Source organism: Conger conger, chromosome 15 (genome assembly GCF_963514075.1).
Source record: "Conger conger chromosome 15, fConCon1.1, whole genome shotgun sequence".
NCBI classification, from domain to species: domain Eukaryota; kingdom Metazoa; phylum Chordata; class Actinopteri; order Anguilliformes; family Congridae; genus Conger; species Conger conger.
In genome coordinates, this window is record NC_083774.1 from 3664085 (window position 1) to 3685694 (window position 21610).

Below are 21610 nucleotides of genomic sequence, written 5' to 3' on the forward strand. Positions count from 1 at the left end.
GGGTAAGTCGGCAAGGTCTGAGGGTTGCCGGTTCGATCCCGCCCCTGGGTGTGTGTCGAAGTGTCCCTGAGCAAGACACCTAACAGCCCCCGATTGCTCCCGATGAGCTGGTTGGGTGCCTTGCATGGCAGCCAATCGCTGTTGGTGTTGGTGTGCGTTTGAATGAGAAGGATAGATAGGTAGCACTTTATTTATCCCTGTGGGGAAATTTCTGTATCACAGCAGCAGAGATTAATAGAATAAAAGGAATAAGGGAATAAATAGGGGGAACAGAATAGATAGAAATACTAAAAATACTAATACAGTATGTTAAGAACAGTTATGGGTATAACATATGAGAGTATAGTGTCCATAATAATAAATAGTCCATAATAATAAATAGTGCAAGGTGTCCATAATAATAAATAGTCCATTTAGAGGTGACCAGTGTGGGCCTCAGCAACCACCATCAGGATCAATTGTTCAGTGCTTTGGATAAAGGCGCTACATAATTGCAGACATTTCAGTATTCAAATGATACAATGCCATTCCCTCGGGTTGAATGACAAATTAGGCCTGTGAGGGAAAAAAATAAGCTCAACAGAGACTGGTATAAAGGACCGCAATCAAAGTAGACATGGGAAGTCTACAGAGCACTTACCACTGGTATGTGCAGCTTGCTGAGGGGCTTGCCATCCAGGAGGTAGGAGCCGGTGTAGGTCACATATTCGGCATAGCACTGCGGAGCCTGGGGCGTGATGTAGCAAAGGATCTTCCGCTTCTCCTCGATCTTCTTGCGGATCTGCAGGTACTCGAAGTAGGGGTTGGAGCGGTCGCTGTGGTAGGGCTCAATGTCGTCCAGCTTGATGGCGTTGACGATGACGGCGAGCGTCTGCTGGATCATCTCCCGCGTCTGCTGCATAGCGGTGTTGACCAGCTGGACCTGCACCTGCTGCTGGCTTGACCGGGGGAACTTCCTTTTCCGCGGATGTTGTGCCTGGGCGTCATCCTCCTCGGAGAGCCGAGCTTTGCTCTTGCTGACAACAGCGGGGGTGGAGCCGGGAGTCACGGTGATGGGCTCCTTCTCTTTCTCCAGTATGACGGAGCAGGAGGTGGTGACGATGGTGGCAGCACTGGTGGTGCCGTGAGATGTGGTAGATGATGTCAAGTTGCCCGCAAGTGAAGAATTATTCTGCTTGCTCTGGTTGGCCAACATCTGAGCCCGATTCCTGGTCATCCTCTGCGGAATCTCCTCCACCTTCTTAGGAATTTCAGCAGTGGCAGTAACCGCCGCCTTAGGTACTGTCTCGAGAGGCTCACACACTTGGACTGCGGCGGGATGCGTGTCTGCTGACACCGGACTGGTGTGAATTGGACTACTCTCAGGTGCAGGTGCAGCTGCAGCGGCCGAGTCCGGCTGTTCGCCGCCGGCTGGTTCAATACTGGAAACGGGATCGGGGCATGCAGTCACAACTGCCAACGTGGACTGCCCCACTGAAGCGTCCGTGTCCTGGCTTTCGTGTCCTGCGTCCTGAAGTTTGTCGGCATCAGCGGTGGGCGACAAAGTGTTTCCATCATTTTCAGCCGGCTCAATAAACAACGCCTTGTCCTCTGGCGCAGCTGTGAAGGCGGCGCCGTTGTTCTCTGGAACCTTCTGGGGCTCTGACTCCAGCTCGTGATCTGACCTGCAGTCATCTTCGGAAGCGTCAAATAAATCGCGAGCGGGCTCGGTCGGTGGGACAGAGGGAGAGCACGGTGTTTTCTCCATGCTAGGCAAGTCCAGCTCCATCAAGTCAGGTTCCTCTCTCATTTCATTAGCTGGTGATGTAATGTAATTCGGAGGATGTTTAAAGTCTTGCAGCCCTGGTTCTGGAATATCAGGCTCCTGGATTTCCTTGTCTTGCAAAGGTAAATCGGGCAAAGAGAAGGGCCCCAGATCATCCAGGTCCTCACCTGCAGCAGCAAAAGGGTCCGCCCAGGGAACCACTGGGTCGTGACTCACAGGGCGGGCAATGCTGTTCTCAGGGATATAGCTGAGGGAATCTGGCTGCTTGTCTATGGTCAAGCACGAAGGCTCCGACACCACCTGGTTGTCCTCAGGGAGGGACTTACAGTCCGTGAAAAAAGATTCTAGCCTGGTAGCCGAGGACAACACAGATTCAGGCTCCACAGGTGCTATAATAGGTTTTACCGATGTGGTGATGTCATCAACATTGCCTTTATGTTCCTCGAAATCAGACTGAGCAACGTGAACTTGCGTATGACAGTAAGGCCTGGGGAAGACAGAGTAGGGTGAAGCTGCTGATGGGGGACAGGGTAGTGTTGTTGGGAGTGGATGTTGCAAGTCGTCCTCCGGGTGTGGGAGAGGGAAAATCTTGGAGGTTGTTGTCAAGTCCACAAAAGGCCTGTGAGGAGATTTCAGGAGCATCTCAGAGCTTGTGGGCCAACTGACTGAGTGATCGCAGGAGTTTTCCACGAGGCTCACAGCAGGGCGGCTGGGCGTAAGATGAAGCGCATCATCCGAACCTGTTCTGTCTGGAGATTCACCCCAGTCCTTCTTCATCGCCTCTACCGCACACTGTGTCAAGGAAATGTCATCCCTGGAGTCATCAGCATTCTCAACAAAATCCTCACCTTCATCCTCCCCTGGGTCATTTTCCTCCTCCTCATCATCATCCACCTCACCCTCCTCCTCCTCTTCCTCCTCCTCCTCATCTCCAACCTCATCCTCATCTTCCTCCTCTTGTTCCCTCTCAGCCAACGGCAGGAAGTCAGTCGCAGGATCAGAGGGAATGAGAGGAGGCTCAGCATGTGGAGACAGGGGTAACGGTTGAGGTGGTTCTGAGAGCTCGTCGATATCCAGAGGTGGGAGAGCTGCCGGGGCAGGAGTGAGTGGGGCGACAATGTCCAAACAGGACTCCTCGGGGTCCAGCCTGTGCACTGGAGATGAAGGCTTTAACAGCAAGTTGCAGTAGACCTCTTGAGGAAGCGGTTCTCCATCTCGAGTGGAGACGGTGGCGGAGGCCTCATCCGATGTGGGCTGAGCTGGCTCGAGCCTTGGAGAGGGCACTCCAATGGGAGGAGAAAAGGCCGGAGTCAAGTGGTCAAGCTGGTCCACTGAAGCCTGCTTTTCCTCGGTTAGGTGCGGGACCGACGACTCCAACTCAGAGGCCGCAGGCATACTCTGCTGTCTGAGAAACTTGTCGGCGTCGATCTTGAATTCCTCATCCAGAGGCCTAACATCCACTGAGGCCGAACGGCTAAGGACGGGCATCTGGAGGTTCTTCGCCGGAGTAAGACAAGTGCTTTCCGGGAAGCTGTGAGGCGCATTAGAATACCTGTCGAAGAAGGACGGAGAGCACGCGTTCATGGACATGGTCATGGCGGATGAGTTCTGGCAGTCGATGTTGTCGAACATGAGATCGGGATAGTCCTCGGCACTACAAGACGGAGTGCGCGGAGTCTGCATCACCTCTTCGTAACTTGGACATGAAATCACAGATGTCGGCGTGGGCACACCGGTAGGCCTGTTCTGATCCGGCCTGGGAGACGCTGGAAGGCTCTCCTTCATTTGGTGGCCTGGCAGCCAGTCTTTTGAATTCTGACTGTCCAGAGGCTGTGACTTTCTGTCAGGAGACAACAATTGAGCAGGGATGCCGACATCCTTAGGTTTCTTTTCTTTTATTGCGGTTTCTACAGAACTTGATTTTTTCGAGGCAAGGTCCGGGCGGCTCTTCCGGAGATCCTCACTGGACTTTGTTTTATCCTTCAATTTAGGATCTCCTGACCTGTGTCTCAGTTTCTCAATCTGTTTCATTCTTTCCTTGTGCTTTTTATGGCGCTCTTCAATTTCCTGGTCCTTTTGACTGAGCATTTTACCAAAGCTCGTCATCCTGAGATCACCGTCAACTAGCAGCTTTTCACGTGGACGGCAGTCTTTACGTGTCGAGTCCCTGGACTGACTGACCCTGTCATTCTCTTCTTTTGCCTTTGACTTTATGTAATCAGTTCGACTGTCCTTGTCCAATGCCTCTTTCTTTTTGGCCTCACATTTTGGACTATCCTCCTTTGACTTCTCCTTTAAACTGATGACATGCGGGTTCTCCTTTAATCCAGATTTCTGATCTTCCTTTAGATTTTTAAAAGAGCCAAACCCATCTGTGTATTTGTGTTTGTCTTCTTTAACTTTCTCCTTATGTTTCTCTTTTTTCTTTTTGTCTTTCACCTTCTCACTGGGAATGACACTGCTGCCCTTGTCAGATTTTTTCGACATCTCCCTTTCAAACTCCAAGGCCTTATCCAAATCGTCCTCTCCATCAGGCTTAGCACCATAGGGGAAAGTATAAAGGTCAGCCTCCAAAGGCATGGGTTCCTTTTCAAAGGGCAGGCTTTCTCTGCGCCCATATGTCTCCTTGATCTCTTCAGGTTTGTCACGCTTGTCTGATTTCTCCTTCTTCACTTTGTCTTTCTCGTGACTTTTTTTGGATGAGGATGAAGATGAATGCCTTTGTCTCTCTTTCTCTCTGAACTTGTCCTGAGGGTAGGAAATAGAAAGCGAGTCTCTCCGGTCCTCTGAGATGTCCGGCAGGCTGATGTTTGAGGAATCGTAGAAGCTGCTGAGAATTGGTTCGTGACCCCGGTCGGTGAAGCTATCTGATGAGATCTCACTGATCTTGTCATTTGAGTCATCCTTGTAGTCATTTAGGGCCTCCTCTTCCAACTTCTCCAGGAGGGATTTCTCATTTTCACCGCTTCCTTTCATGGACTTCCTGTCCTTTGGGTGGTCTTTGTCAGGCTTTTCCTTGTACTTGCCCTTTGGCTTCTCCTCACTGGGGTGCCTCTTGTCAAGCAACTTTTGCTTGTTTTTCTTCTCCAGGTTTGAGTCAACAGAGGTCCGATCTTTACGTTCCTTGTGTTTCCCATCTCCAGAGTCTTTCTCCTTTTTGTCCTTATTTTTTTCCAATGAGCCCTTTCTCTCTCTCCCACTGTCAAAAATATTTTTTTCTTTTTTCTTTTCTTTATAGTCTTTTTCCTTGAGCTTTTCGGTGGAGTGCTGCTTCCCCTCGGCCGAGTATTTTCTGTGTTTTTCACTTTGTAAGAAATCCGGCTCATCCCTGTCCGGTGTGGAGTCCTTCCGGTGTGACTCTGAAAAACTAAGAGAATCACTGAACTTAACAGCCCCTCTGCTGTAATCAGGCTCTTCGTCCTCACTCTCATCTGTGAAAATGTCGGGAATTTTATACCAGGTCTTTTCCCTCATCTTTTCCGCTTTTCGTTCGTCTTTCTTTGCTTCAAGGAAATCCTTCTCCCGGTCAGCATGCTTTTCCAGAGAGGGCTTCTCTTTCTTTTCCTTCCCTTGTTCTAAGGACATTTTTCTTTCCTTTTCTTTACCATGGAAGTCTTTGTGTTTATCTTTAACGACATCCTTCCTGTCTTTGGAGCCTCTGTCGGTGTCTTTCTCCTTGGGAGCCTTCTCAGTGGAACTTTTCTCAGCTTTGTCCTTCTCGGACTTCTCTTTATGTTTGTCGCCTTTGCATTTTTCTTTTTTCTCCTTTTCCACACTTTCCCCCTTCTTCTCCTTCTCCTTTCCAGAATGATTTCTTTCTCTGGTCTCCGATGATTTGACGAGGTCATTCTCAGATTTGTCTCTGAAGAAGCCTTCACAAACGTACTCATCTCTTAAAGCATCGTCTTGCTTATTTTTGGAGTCCCTCCTCTCTTTTGTGAATTCGTAAGAATCTTTTCTTTCTCTGCTGCTGTCCAGAGAATCCTTCTCCTTTTTGTCTTTGATGCCATCTGCAAGATCCTTCCTCTTCTTCTCCTTTTCCGACTGGTAGCTGGAATTCAACTTCTGTTTATCGGACAAGTCTTTTTTCTTGTCGCTGACTTTATCTGAAAAGTCCTTTTCCTTCTTTTTGGACGTGGTCTCTTTCTCGTTCCGTTTTTCGAGGTGCTCCAATTTCTTGTCTTTGACTTTGTTGTCCTTCTTTCGATCTCGGCTCTCCTCCTTTACGGTCTCGACAATTAGTTTTACGGTGTTGTTTGCTTTGTATTCCTTGTACTCCTTCACCGGAGCATCCCAGCTATCATCGCCATAGAGAGAGGAGTCAGAAGAGAGATCCGATGCCCATCGGTCATGGGGGTCATCCGAGGCACTAAGCTTGCTGTCTTCTAGGTCTAAAAAACGGCTCTTGATATCATAGCCATCATATTCAGGCTCCTCCTTGGGTGCCTTTTCCTTTTTGGACTTTTCCTCCTTGTTCTTTTCTTTCTCAGATTTGGGATGCTTATCTTCCTTTTGGTCATTCTTTCGGTCAGCCTTAGAGGACTTGTCCTTGGACTTTTTCTTTTTCTCGTCCTTGTGTGTTTTCTGCTTCTCCTCCTTCAGCTTATCCTTCTCCTTGAGATTTCTTGCTTTTTCTGATTTGAAGGTTTTATCCTTCTCATCTTTGCTTGCCTTGTCCTTGGTTGAATCCTTTGTTTTCTTGGATTTCTCTTCTTTCGCAACTCTGACCGTTTCTTTTACAGAGGTCCAATCCTTGTCTTCTGACTTGACCTTGGACAGCCGGTCTTTTTCATGTTTGGAGGCCTTTACTTTGTTTTCAGTAGGACACTCAGTCTCAACAATAAGCGACTTTTGTCGCGTATCATCAAAATCAAAGGAAAAGCTCTTGACAAATTTTTCATTCATGTCCTGGTTAAGCACCAGGCTCGGGGCCTTGTCTTTCTCTTTATTTTTGTGTTTGTGTTTTACTTTATGCTTTTTCAACACTTTACCGTCTTTATCCATCTTGGAGACGGCCCCTTCCGTGTTGGAGTTCTTATAAAAGTCAGAGGTTGTCCTTTTCTCGGCTGCGTGCACGTTGTTTTTCTTCCTGTTTACCTGCGTCTTCTTTTTCACCTGCTTCACAGACTCGATGCTCGAGTTGCCCGAGGAGTAGTCCGACTCGCTCGAGAGCCGGGTTCTGACCGAGTCCGAGAGGGAGCTGACGTCGGACCACGCCGGGGAAGAGACGGTCTTCCAGCCGTCCGTCCTCCACTGCTTCGGGTGCTGCTCGGCCAGCGACTGCGTGAGCTTCTGGGAGCCCAGGCTCCCGTGGGAGGAGGACGAAGAGAGCGAACTGAACACGGACGACTCTTTCAGGCTCAAAGCGGACGAGTCCTTGAGGCAGTTCGAGCTCTGCACGGAGCCCTTGTCGTCCTCGCTGTCCATGTCCTCGCTCTCGGACTCGGAGGTGCAGAACTTGTCGCCGAGCTTGCCGAACCGCACCTCCTTGTTGGCGCTGTTCTTCGTCTCCTTCTTCCTCTTCTTTTTGACTTTGCTCTTCTCTTTCTGCGACTTGGAGGTCGCGACGGCCGACTCCCGGCTCTTGTTGTTGCTTGCTGGTGCTAGTTGTCGCGTCGTCGGCGTCGGGGTGAAGCACAAGGTCCGGTCGTCCTCATCCGAGCTGTTGGTGTCGGAGAGGATTCGCCGAGCGGTCTTCTTTGGTGTCAGCGAGTTACTTTTGGAATAGGTTTTGACATCCATTTTGGGGATGGAAATTAAGCTGTTGGCTTTGCTTGCGGATTCCTTGCGGAAGTCCTTCTTGAGCAGGTGCTTATCGTCCACCGGTGGGACTCTCTCCTCTTCGTCGTCCTCGTCAAACTCATACTCGTCTTTCACGGGCGTGGTCATGCATTTAGGTGTGTCGAGGGATTTTCCCTTCAGCTTCAGACCCTTCTCGAACTCGGAATCGGTGTTATTGCCATCGACTGAGCTGGATGGGGCAAACGAAGGTGCGTCCTCCTCCTCTGAAGATTCTGTTGAGGAAAGTAATCGCAATGACTATTCCGCAGGACATCACAGATGATTCAAAACATTTTTTAGTGTGCTTGCTGATGCCTTTATCTGATGCAATTTCACTCTAGTAAGAACAAAATGACTACAAGTTAGTGCTAAATTTCGCATACTTCCTCAACCCATTCATACTCACCTGAAGAGCTTTCCTCACTAGAGGTGTAAGTGCCTTTTCCGAGCAACAGATTCAACATGGTGGGGGAGTTTGCTACTTTCAATGCAGTTTCACCCCTTCTGTTACTTTGCCGAGGATCCCCTCCATACCGCAACAGCAACTTTACAACCTATGAACAATATGAAGTGAACATGCATCAGCAGTGTGCAAGACAACATTTGGCAACTGGCAAATAACAAGTATACAAGTCGTCAACACTTTGATATTATTTTAGTGCATATTCTGACGCATATCTGGTCAAAAGAATTCAGAGAATTGTGTGCGTGATGATGGATATCTTCGAGAGGTTTCCAATGACCATGGTAACATAGGGGCATCAGTAGTTGAAATGGTTTAGAAGTTTTATTTGTGGTTTAAAATAAGAAAGTATACTTCAAGTTACTATTTAACAGCATAACTGTCTTAGAAAAAAAAACACACACGCATATATATATATATATATAAACTGCTCTGTCTGGGATTTGAAGAAGTCACCCATTATACTGCACAACTATGCCACACGTACACAGAATATTCCCACATATAAACCGATTGCCTTCAAGGACACACTGGCCATGAAGAAGGTCACCTTGAAGTGGCCGTTATTGGAGGCGTCGTGGAGAGGGGTGTCATCATCCAGACCCTTCGTGTTGACCTCCGCCCCGGCGGCCAGCAGCTGCTTGGCCACATCGTAGTAGCCTCTGTTGCAGGCCTCGTGCAGAGCAGTCCAGCCTGGAAGCCACAACGTAAAAAAAAGTTCAAAAGGAGGGTTTGGGAGGCATCAAGACTTTCAAAGTAGAGGGGGAAAATCTAGTAGATTATTGGAGTTCAAAATATTGTTGCCGGTAGCACATGGCTCAGGGCTCCGTATGCATGTATCCGTATCTGGCTGTTGTGTAATATTAAATGCTAAAATAAATTGTGAAATATGGGAAACCGATCCTTGCCCTTAATATATCACAGAAATACGGTTTTGGAGGCTCTAGCCACGAGGCTATAGGAGGCAGCCAATTGCCTAGTGCCTCAGGGGCTTGACTGGGACCTGGAAGGCTAGTGGTTCAAGCCCCAGTGTAGCCACATTAAGATCGGTGCAGCTGTTGGGCCCTTAACCCCACAATGCTCCAGGGGGAGATTATCCCCCGCTGAGTCTCACCAACTGTAAGTGGCTTTGGACATAAGCGAAAGGTAAACAACAACTGTAATGTAACGCAGATTTCGTTTTTTACTAAACAACGGCGCCACTGGAAAGCGCAAAAGACTGAAGTCGACAACGATGAGATAAGTAAGCCTAAAAGTTGGCTAGGTAAGCAGTGTTTGGATAGTTAAGTTTGGTCACTTTTGCTCTGTTTGTTTGTTCAAAAAAAAAAAAAAAAAAAAATGGCCCTTGTCCTTATCTGTGTTGTACAGGTAGCAGTTGAAATTGTACTTCCCTCTAGGGTCTTTCAGCGAACTTATCCCTGGTTATGGGTATGCACTTTGTTGTACGTCGCTCTGGATAAGAGCGTCTGCCAAATGCCAATAATGTAATGTAATGCAATGTAAAAAGCAGGCCTAATAATAATAAAAAATAAAAAATGAAATAAAAAAAATTTAAAGAATAAGATGCGTTCCTCACCCGCAAAGTCTTTTACATTCACGTCGGCGCCCTCGACGATGAGCTCCTTCACGCGCCGCGCCTCGCCGCGGATGGCGGCCCGGTGCAGCCGCGTCTCCCCCCGCTCGTTGCGCTTGTTCACTTTGTCTTTGGTTTTTGAGGCGGAGTTTGGCGTTCCCTTCTGACCCAGACTCGACTGCGACTGGTGCTTTGGTGTTGTGTCTGTGGGAAAAAAGGCCAATCGTTTTCAAATGCCATTTTCTTTTTTAAATTAACAAAAATGCTTGATAGGGAGAGGAAACGAATGCAAACTATTTTTCCGCCACTGGGTGGCGCTCTAACACAGCAGGAAATAAGGCGAGATAGTTGTCCCAAGCTGTATGACGTGCGGCGATCACCACATCGATGAGATCAGGCGCACTGCTTCTACGTTATATTAATATTACTGCGTTTGTGGGTACCGGCCTCAGCCGGAACATACGGCAGGGAAACGTGCAACTTTCAATAATTTAAAACCGATACATACAACACGGTCCCATTACTTTGCTTGGGAGTATGCGGTTCGCAATGAATATGTTGCATGCACATCCACAAATATATGCACGAACTGGTGAACAGGAACAACATAATGCGTTCACGCTCTTTCAAAAGATGCAAGAAGCAGCGCTGGAGACCATAAAAGCTCAGGCACAATTTGATGCAGAGTTCAGCTTCGCTCTCGTTGCGCGGCGTGAGATTTAACGAGGCAGGCGAGAGGATTTAACGAGGCCGGGGGTTTGAGAGCTACGGGAAAGCAGCTGAGCAGGGACATGACCGCCATGACAAACACCCACCGGGACTGTGGACCGACTCCTCGGCCGTCATCTGCATGAGGAGGGCCACCTGCTGCCGCTCCGAGAGGGGGTACCCGGCCCGGATCCCCGGCATTCCCATCCCGAACGGCAGGCCGGACTTCCGGGTGTTGGTGGGCTCCTTCTTGATGCGCTTCCGCTCCGGACCTTGCTTCTCTGCAGGGAGAGGACAGAACGCAAGGTCACCCCCCCGAGAACAGACAAGCCAGCACTCGTGATTTCTGCACGGTGTGGTAGGAAGGGAGGCTCCACCACGCTGTGATGCAGGGAGGGTTCAATTGGTAACGGGCCCGTGCTTCATCTAGCTGGTCGACGGGGCACCCATAGACTGTAGGATAAAGCCCTATATGAAAGGACTTCCTCTGATTCCATCCACTCTCTGTTAGGACAGAGAGTTGCTAAGTGACAGGCTGACCACTGAAAACACTAACTAGTCACTGCGTCGCTTCCTCTGAGAAACACAAACGGAGGATTGCCATTCCTAACTGACAACACAGAAAATAAGAGCGTGTTGTTTCTTGTATCACACCCCCCCCCCCCTCAAATAGGAGAACCTGAAGCTTTTCTCACTTTGTCAGTGAACCCCGCTGACCTCGAGAGTAAGAGCCTGTTTGCCGTGTGTACCGTTAGCAATCTCTGTTCGGCGGGTCAGGTCGATTCCCCCCCCCCCCCCCCGTGACCTCAGTTTGAAAGTGGTGCCTTATTGAGCCATTAGCCAGCGGGGCCACAGGAGAGAAAGATGTAGGAACACTCTGGGGCTCAGCATTCTATCGCGCTCCGTATTCTTCTGAGGGCGGAACCTGCCTTTATGACATCATTAAAAACATAGCACGGTTTGTTTCCAGAAGGCCAAATCAAGGCCACCACACTGGAAACTTACTGGATGAAGGCGGCAATGCTAGGGAGGACACACCCAGAAATGATTATTTAAATGTATGATGTTGCCACGACACCGTAAGCATGACACCGTTAGTAGTGGCTTTGCATCGATCACTTCACACCTAAGTGACACAAAAGATATCGGCGCTAAATCCGCTCAACCGCCGAAGCATTCGTCAAAAAGGTAAAAATGTCTCCGTCCTTGCTTCGGCTAGAAAGGTTGGCAGAGATTTGCAGTTCTGCTGTTGCTGCACACAGCGTGATGATTTGCTCAAGGCCACAGCATGATTAATAGGAGCAGGAATCATTAAAAAATACATATCGTTTTCCATTCAAAGCTGATGAATTTCGCAAACATCTGTAAACGCTCACGCTACACTTGCCCAGCTCCACTGCCCTTGAATACATTTGGATGCATTCTTTCATTTCAGACTCCAATAACAGGAGGCACAGAAGGAGTCTCGACACGTCCGCAGGCAGCGGAGGCTCAGGGAGATGAAGAATACAGAGGCTGCCTTCGCAAACTTTCAGAACAGGGACCCAGCGCAGTCGTGACCCAGGTATTATAAAGGGCTGGAAGGCCCATTTCAAATATTGTGTGCGTGCGAGCGTGCGTAGGCGAGCGTGTTTGGTCGTGGGTGTGCGTATGTGCGTGTCTGTGTCCGTGTGTGTGTGTGTGTCCCGGTGTGTGTGTGTGTGAGCATGTGTGTGTTCCTGGGAGTGTGCTGTATTGTGTGTTGTGTGTCCGTGTGCGTGTCTGCGTCCGTGCCTGTGTGTGTGTGTCCCGGTGTGTGTGAGCATGTGCGTGTTCCTGGGAGTGTGCTGTATTGTGTGTTGTGTGTCCGTGTGCGTGTCTGCGTCCGTGCCTGTGTGTGTGTGTCCCGGTGTGTGTGAGCATGTGCGTGTTCCTGGGAGTGTGCTGTATGTGTGTGCATGAGTGGGTGAGCGTGTGTATGTGTTGGGAAAGGGGGGGGGGGGGGATTCTGACTGGATTTGAGTGACAGCCATTAGGAACTGACACAACACAACCATCCTTGTGAGAGGTGCTCGACAGACAGAAGGGTCTCCATGCTGTGACAGCTCAATGATGCCTCCTGTAAGGACAGGCTACACAGAGGCTTAAGGCCTGATATTGGCATAAGGCAATGCAGAATAGACTGGGGCCACGGATACCAAGAAACGTGTGTGCGGTTGTGGGGAGGGGGTTGCCCACAGCCAAGAGCAACAAACAACAACCTTGGCTGATCAGTAAAAAAAAAAAAAAGCACAATAACTTTTTTGATTCCCACAACAACAGCCACAAAATAGCACCAGCAAAGAAATGGGAATCTAATGATAGGGTGTTGTGAAGACTGAAAGGCCCAGATTTAGGGGCGACATGGCTCAGGCGGTAAGAGCGGTCGTCTGGCAGTCGGAGGGTTGTCGGTTCGATTCCCCCGCCCGGGCTGTGTCGAAGTGTCCCTGAGCAAGACACCCAACCCCCAAATGCTCCTGACGAGCTGGTTGGGGCCTTGCATGGCAGCCAATCGCCGTTGGTGTGTGAGTGTGTGTATGAATGGGTGAATGGAGAAGCATCAATTGTACAGCGCTTTGGATAAAGGTGCCATATAAATGCCTGCCATTTACCATTTAGTCCTGTTCAGACAATTTAAGCTCATCAAAAGTTCAGCAGAAACAGAAAGTGGTACAAATCTCCTGAAATTCAGTTTGGCTAATAGCGTTGTCAGCACAGAATGTTCCGTGTTGCTTACTGCTCAGAATTACCATCACTTTAGATCCAATTAGTACGAAAGAATAAATGAAAGTACACCAAGGGCTGTGCGTTCAGCAGAACGGGCGCTTCTAACGCCTTTTCACAACGGTAATTCATAGCTTTCGAAATTTCAACCGTCAATCACATGCTAAAATATCCTGTTGTTATTCAGATCGCACCAACAAAACAAACATCCATAAATCACCGTCTACCACAGAAGACTAAAGAAGATAAAACAAAAACTAGCTGAACGGACCTACATGGCTTAAGACAGGTAAATATCATTGGTTAAAAAGATTTGATGACTAGAAGCTGAGCACAAGCTACAAATAGCATGAAGTGGAAGAAAAAGATTTTCTGTTAGGCAACTTATTCCCTTTTGATTAAAATAAATGCAGTATCTAATCACTGAACAAAGTATAAGCCCAATAGTTCTATAATGCCTGTTATAAGGGGGTGGAAAAATAATTTTCGTTTCCCCTACGGAAATTAATATGCAAAGACCGAGAAAGACTTACTGAATTTCACCCACACATGGAACAGAATTATGCAAATAAAAAAAATTATAATGCACAATTTCATTATGAAAAAAAAAAATAATAATAATAATTATACCGTTTTGCCTTTGGTTGTTTGGCCTGAGCTCCCCTTTGCATAGTGCTAAGAATGCACCAGTATGGGGCTGGAGATAACAATAATGACCCTTACAGATCAGCCGCTATCTTGCACTGCAGCCAGAACACAGCAGACCAGCCCTTTGTCATTTTGGAAGGAAAAAAAGATTTCCAGGTACTGATGGCAACTGCTGTGAGTGTGGCCGAAACAGCCACATCACTCTGGGAAAATATGTCCAGGCCTCCCCCCATCAACCCGTCAGCACGACAGGACTGCCTTTTTTATCGTTCTTTTTTTGGAGGGACCAGTTAACCTTCAATTACAATACAGAAATGTTCAAGGGCGCACTTGAAAGCGCACATCGGTTACTGACTCTTTTTCTGAACTCGGACAGTGGATATAAACAGGTTCACGTCTGACTTTGCTCAACCTGCACCGAGGCTAGTTTTATTGGAAGATTATTCTCACATTTTTCCACTTCAACCCTGTACCGGCCTAACATATTCGGCACAAACCAGCCTGACGATTCGTATCCCAGCATTTCAGCACACGTCACGCTTGCTTCCCTGAACTGAACGCGCTACTTGAACAGCAGCAATGTTTATACGCTAGCTAAAATGGTCAAAACATCACAACCCCTTTTCTTTCTGATCGGCTCAGAAGGGTTAAAAGGCTTTTGTGAATGGCTAACCAAAATTTCACAGGTAATATTGTGGAAAACAATCTCCACAGGCAGGCCATCAGGGTCATCCGACTCGGCGCCCACAGAAACCTAAACGTATTTTATTTGCGATTATGTCAGCGACTGAGCACATTTAGAAAGTTTTCCGTACTTGAGGAGGTAAGTCTCTCTTATTAAAAGAAAAAAAAAGTGCCATTTAGATCCTGCAGCAAACTTCAACTCTACTTCAACAACGACCTTCCATCTCTTCTTAGTCAGTCTCTCCGATGACAGAAATCATACACAAAGTCACAGGAGGAAGTTGTCTGCAGGAGCATGTCTTTAAATAGACCTGAATCACTGTATAATAATGAGACCAAGGTATCTACGTATTAAACATATCGAAATGGGAAGCTTTGTTGGCAGTTCAGGTGTTTTGTGCTGCGGGTACCAGACAGCACAATTGTTTTAGAAACTTTCTTTCACTCTTGCATTTGCTTGGGCATTTTTATTACATTATGAATTCAGTAAATGTCCGACAATCTCCCTGGTGGATTCAGACGCAGCCTTGAGTACGTAGCCTACTGTACTTCTGTGTGCTGTGGATTCCAGGCCAGACCGAGTGAGCTTCTCTATACGGTGTGTGTTCAGATGAGGCCTGTACAGTACAGCTCTCTGCAGTGTGTGTGTGTGTGTGTTCAGATGAGGCCTGTACAGTACAGCTCTCTGCTGTGTGTGTGTGTGTGTGTGTGTGTGTGTGTGTGTGTTCAGACCAGGCCTGTACAGTACAGCTCTCTGCTGTGTGTGTGTGTGTTTGTGTGTTCAGATCAGGCCTGTACAGTACAGCTCTCTGCTGTGTGTGTGTGTGTATGTGTGTGTGTGTGTGTGTGTGTGTGTGTGTGTGTGTGTGTGTGTTTAGACCTGGTTGTGAGAGTAGATGAGTCTTTGGATTAGGTTTAAGGGTGGGGAGAATGTGTCTGGGGGGCGCGAGCATGCACACACACACACACACACACACTCACACACTCACACACTCACACACTCACACACTCACACACTCACACACTCACACACACACACACACACACACACACACACACACACACACACACACACACGTCGGGAATCCAGTCCACTCCCAGTGTTATTCTTAGAAACGACCCCCCTCAGCTGTTGGGCGATGCTGAAACATGCGCTGTGACATTGGGGAAGCATGTTCAGGGACACGCTGGCCTCTCACAGGGCCTGGCAGAGGGAAAGGTCAGGGGCCGGAGACACGGCCAGGGCCCGGCAGCCATTGCCCCCTGCGTCTGCCTCCAGGAGCAGCCGGGCGCTCAGGGTCTGAGGCAGTGTGCAGGAGCCGACCGCACGCAGCTGGCAAACAGGAAGTCAAGGGAGAGCGCACAGGAAGCACCCACAGCCTGTCAAGTCACCATCTTCTCTGGTGCTACAGAAAGGAAACGAAACGGCTCAGCTCCCCTCTTCCTTGACACGAAATGGTTTTGTGTTTCTGTCAACGCCCCGGAAAAGTCAGAAGAACTTGGTGCGGCGCGCGTACGGAAACGGCTACGTCAGCGTGACAACTAGACAAACAAAACGCAGCTGTTATCGTCACCTTCCTTAACCCACACATGCACTCACCGCAACTGCGGAGAGGCGTTTTCACATTCAGCCACCGGCTAATCTAATCGCGCACCAACCAGCGGGCTAGCTAGCTTCACAACATACACCCTGTGTTAACAACACGGCAATGGTAGGAGTCAATAAAACCGGAGGCAAATATTAACACAAACGGAAAATAAAATGAAATGTAGAAGATTAGCCTACAGTTCAACATGCTTTACTGGTTTATGGTCATCCTAAAACTGTGACGAGATGCTGCATGACATCACAGGAGGAGCGAGTCAGTGACCACGTAGGCTACTGCGCTGAACAGGCCGCAGCTCCATGGCGTATGGAGTCTGAGGCCCCCGGGGCATGGGGGCCTGACCCCCTGTACGTACGCCGCATACCCATCAGCTAAAGAAGTGCCGATCTGTTCTTCTCCACGCAGCGGAGGGTCACCACCGCGGCTACAAACAAGCTGCAGAACCCCCGGCCAAGTCTCGGAGAGAAACCCAATGCAATTACAGCATTCTACAGAACAACCGAGCCAGCCCAGTCCACACACAAAAAAATAAAAATAAAAAATAAAAATCAGATATGGTTCTGCTTTTGAGTCACAGCTATACAGAACGTACCGGTTTAAAATGAAGATGGATGGTGAGTGGAACATAACCTAGCCCCCCCCACCCCCACAGGCATATTCACTCATTCAATGGTAGCTTTTCACACAGTTTCTACAGACGTCCGTGGGCCTCGCACTGCCTTCTGAAGCCAATATAAAGCTGCTAAATAAAGCAGCTGTTCCAAGGCCCCACCGCTGAATGGGAGCATTAGCATACTGTTCCAATGCGCCCGTTTGCCTGTAAGGAACGGTTAAGCTGGCAAACATTGCTCAGTGCATGAAGGCGTGTGTGTGTGTGTGTGTGTGTATGCACAGTGTCCAGCTGGGCCACTGTTGCTCTGTACAAATAGACACTGTGTGTGTGTGTGTGTGTGTGTGTGTGTATGCGTGTGTGTGTGTGTCTATAACGGCTGCAGAGTGCTATATACGGGCATGCATACCCCCCCTTCCCCCTCATACCCCGGCCAGTGCAAGTCCCGCCTGATCCAAACTCCCTCACCCAACACCGACATTCCGACAACCTCCCCAGCACCGACAATCAGAGAATCTCTGCAGCACTGACAATCCCCGCAGCACTGACAATCTGACAATCTCCCCCCAGAAGGAACGGCGCCAGGCGGCCGACGTTGAACTATTCGGCAGAGCACTGATGAAAGAGACGTGCAGCTCTGCTCAACATTTCCACAGAAACCGATCCAGCCAGGCACATCACAGGCGGGATATTAGAGCACAAGCCCCACATGTTTTTCCTCCTGTCAGAGCTGGAAGTCCCCTAATCTTCAGAAATCAGTGCACTCGCACAACTCCAAATGCATTAATCTACCGAACAGCACAAATCTAATGGTTTCAGAAGAAAATGAGTAGCCGGAAACTACAAAAGAAACCAATCAGACGGAAATAACATTCATCATGAGCGCAGTCATCACAGGAGCCTGCAGCATGCATTAAACAAAACATGCGCTCCGCAACCAAGCAACGGGACGCAGGACCAAAACAGCACTTCAGCTTTTGTGCAGCCATTATAAACCACAGCAGAGAAGTGAATCCAGCAGATCTGATACAGAACAGTAACACCACAGAATCAACACCGCAGCATTAAGACAACTGGGCCTGATACAGCACAATCACTGCATCATCAACACAACTGGGCCTGATACAGCACAATCACTGCATCATCAACACAACTGGGCCTGATACAGCACAATCACTGCATCATCAACACAACTGGGCCTGATACAGCACAATCACTGCATCATCAACACAACTGGGCCTGATACAGCACAATCACTGCATCATCAACACAACTGGGCCTGATACAGCACAATCACTGCATCATCAACACAACTGGGCCTGATACAGCACAATCACTGCATCATCAACACAACTGGGCCTGATACAGCACAATCACTGCATCATCAACACAACTGGGCCTGATACAGCACAATCACTGCAGCATCAACACAACTGGGCCTGATACAGCACAATCACTGCATCATCAACACAACTGGGCCTGATACAGCACAATCACTGCAACACCAACACAACTGGGCCTGATACAGCACAATCACTGCAACACCAACACAACTGGGCCTGATACAGCACAATCACTGCAACACCAACACAACTGGGCCTGATACAGCACAATCACCGCAGCATTAACACAACTGGGCCTGATACAGCACAATCACTGCAACACCAACACAACTGGGCCTGATACAGCACAATCACTGCAACACCAACACAACTGGGCCTGATACAGCACAATCACCGCAGCATTAACACAACTGGGCCTGATACAGCACAATCACTGCATCATCAACACAACTAGGCCTGATACAGCACAATCACTGCAACATCAACACAACTGGGTCTGATACAGCACAATCACTGCATCATCAACACAACTGGGCCTGATACAGCACAATCATTGCAGCATCAACACAACTGGGCCTGATACAGCACAATCACCGCAGCATTAACACAACTGGGCCTCATACAGCACAATCATTGCAGCATCAACACAACTGGGCCTGATACAGCACAATCACTGCAACACCAACACAACTGGGCCTGATACAGCACAATCACTGCATCATCAACACAACTGGGCCTGATACAGCACAATCACTGCATCATCAACACAACTGGGCCTGATACAGCACAATCACTGCAACACCAACACAACTGGGCCTGATACAGCACAATCACTGCATCATCAACACAACTGGGCCTGATACAGCACAATCACTGCAACACCAACACAACTGGGCCTGATACAGCACAATCACTGCAACACCAACACAACTAGGCCTGATACAGCACAATCACTGCATCATCAACACAACTGGGTCTGATACAGCACAGTAACACCGCAGCATCAACACAACTGGGCCTGACACAGCACAATATCACTGCAGGATCAACTGACTCTGCCAGAATCCCACAATACAGATGACTAACCCACGAGTTCCCAGACAGACACAACTGTAGCAGTGCCGACTGGACACACATTTGCCAGCGTCTCTGAGTACTGCAGGACTGGAGGAGCAGGGTCTACAGCCAGCATCCTCTCTCAGCGTGCAGAGGGACTGCAGAGACCCTGCACTCATAACAGCCTCTCCTGCCACATTTCTGCTCGTGGCCTGCTTCCTGCCAAAAAAAGGGATCCTTTATTCCCAGCTCTCTCCAACCAACAGGGCTCACAGTCTCTTTCCTGCCAAATGCAGCTACACGGTACACTTCTGGGCCCGGCCTGTAGAACTGTAGGCCTCGCGCACAAAACACACACACACATGCACACACACACACACACACACACACACACACACGCAAACATGTGCGCAAAACACACTCACACACACACACACACACTTGCGCACACACACACATACAAACATGTGCGCAAAACAAACACACACACACACACACACACACACACACTTGCACACACACACACACACACACACACATTCTGCAGTATCCTCTTTCCCACAAGAAAGCCTGACAGAGCAGCGACCATCACAGAGCTCTGCCGATGTTACTCGGTGCGTAACAGGGACCAGACTGTGTGCAGAGAGAGGAGCCCAGCCGCTGGTGCCCCTTTGTGGGGAGAGAGAGGTGACGTAATCGCACTGGTTCCTGTTTCATATCTCCATTAACGCATGTAGAAACGGCAAAAAAACCGCTGGCGCACAGATCTCGCATTTTATTTTTACAGGGCCTTATGAAACAGCCCGGAGGCTTTCATCGTTGGCCGTTTACGAGTGCGCCCGTGCGATCCTGCAGGCCCGCGCTATCGGTCACAGCGACAGCTCAAACGCACCGTCTCCAGCACACGTCAGAGGGGGTCTGAGCCCCCGGCTCTTCCTACAGAGAGCGGACGGGAAGGATGATGGATGGGGGGGGGGGAGGACTGCTGCAGTAGAGTGGCTCACAGAAGAAAGGAGGGATAGAGAGGGGGAGGAGGAGGAGTATTGAGCCCGGAGGAGAGGAGGGAAGAGTGTTTACCTGTGAGAGGCTGGGGGGAGGAGAGAGGGGTGGGGACCACTGGGTGATTCCATGGCACAGCAGTGATATAGCTCTCCCCAGTGCGCTACAACTAGCTGCTAATGACAAATAAAGGAACAGATACCCACAGCCCAAGCCTCCACCCAAATTTACATCACAATAAACAATCAGGGCTTTGTTCCCAAAAGTAAAACAGGATTTAATCCCCACCCACCCCCCGCTCACGGAGAGACTCACGTCACCACAGACTGCCAGCTAAACCGTGCCATCACCGTGGATTCAAAGATTGCAAATGGTTTCATTTAGAGTTTCTGTAAAGTTTTTCTGCAAAGAAAACAGCTGTGCTGAGTTTGGACCAGAACATATGGACCAGAAAAAACACTAGCCTATATCTAATCCGACCACTATTTGGAAATGGTACTCATCAGGAGTAACAGGAGAGGGGTTTGATGTTCCTCTCAAGTCTGAGTGCAGTCAGCAGAGCAGAGAACGTAAAGTTCTGGACAGTTTTGACGTCTGTGAAAAACATTCAGTTCAGCAGCGGTACACAAAGAGGAAAGGCGTTTTCATCCTCCGCACGGCATTTCAATAACTCCCGAGAATAAGGTATCAGTTTCAGCTGAAACTAAAGAAATTTAAACTGAAAGAAAAAAAAAAAAACCAAATACGGTCAAGAAATAAAAAAATATGTTCCAGCTTGGCTTGAATATGTATCTCAACAACAAAAACAATTTTCACACTCTCCTCGAGGCTTACACAAATAACAAATAAAATAATAACTTTCCCCAGACCGGTACTTCCAGACTCCCGAGGCTGACAGGGCAGATCTGTAAGTGGATTGTGTTGAGCCCGGCCTTCGCTTGGCAGAGACACAGGCTGGCCGGCAGGGCCCAATCACAGGCAGCAGACCATTTCCCAAATCCTCATACGCACACGCACACATTCTCTCTCTCACACACACACACACACGCTCTCTCTTACACTCACTCACACACACACACTCTGTCTCTTTCTTTCACTCACTCACTCACTCACTCACTCACTCACTCACTCACTCACTCACTCACTCACTCACTCACTCACTCACTCACTCACTCACTCACTCACTCACTCACTCACTCACTCACTCACTCACTCACTCACACACTCACTCACACACTCACACACACACTCACTCACACACTCACTCACACACTCACTCACACACTCACTCACACACTCACTCACACACTCACTCACACACTCACTCACACACTCACTCACACACTCACACACTCACACACTCACTCACACCACGACAGAGAGACAGCGAGACCTCTCACCTGAGTCTGAGTCTTTCTGGTCTCCATTGGCTCCGACAGTAAAGGGTAGCTTCCTCTTCGAAGCCTTCTCTTTCATCTCTTTGACTCCATCGCTCCGGTCCAGCTTGGGAGTCTTGTTCGAGGAGATTTTGTCTTTATCCTGCGGAGCAGACGGAGAAGGAGAGTGATTACAGCGGTCTTTACCGATTAATTTCAAACACGGCCAACTTCCTCAACAAAATCAGGAGATTT

The 21610-nt window shown here is 48.8% G+C and overlaps 1 protein-coding gene across 1 annotated transcript in view; it reads right to left on the reverse strand.

Annotated features, from left to right (window-relative positions):
* Positions 1 to 21610, reverse strand: part of LOC133111583 (ankyrin repeat domain-containing protein 11-like) — a 125336-nt gene that overhangs the window by 4327 nt on the left and 99399 nt on the right. Inside the window, exons 4-9 of the mRNA XM_061222049.1 lie at positions 21380 to 21518; positions 10398 to 10571; positions 9586 to 9786; positions 8560 to 8702; positions 7953 to 8100; positions 641 to 7779 (exon numbers count right to left, since the gene is read on the reverse strand). Coding sequence (XP_061078033.1) covers positions 641 to 7779; positions 7953 to 8100; positions 8560 to 8702; positions 9586 to 9786; positions 10398 to 10571; positions 21380 to 21518 — 7944 coding nt within the window. The remainder of the gene's footprint in view (positions 1 to 640; positions 7780 to 7952; positions 8101 to 8559; positions 8703 to 9585; positions 9787 to 10397; positions 10572 to 21379; positions 21519 to 21610) is intronic.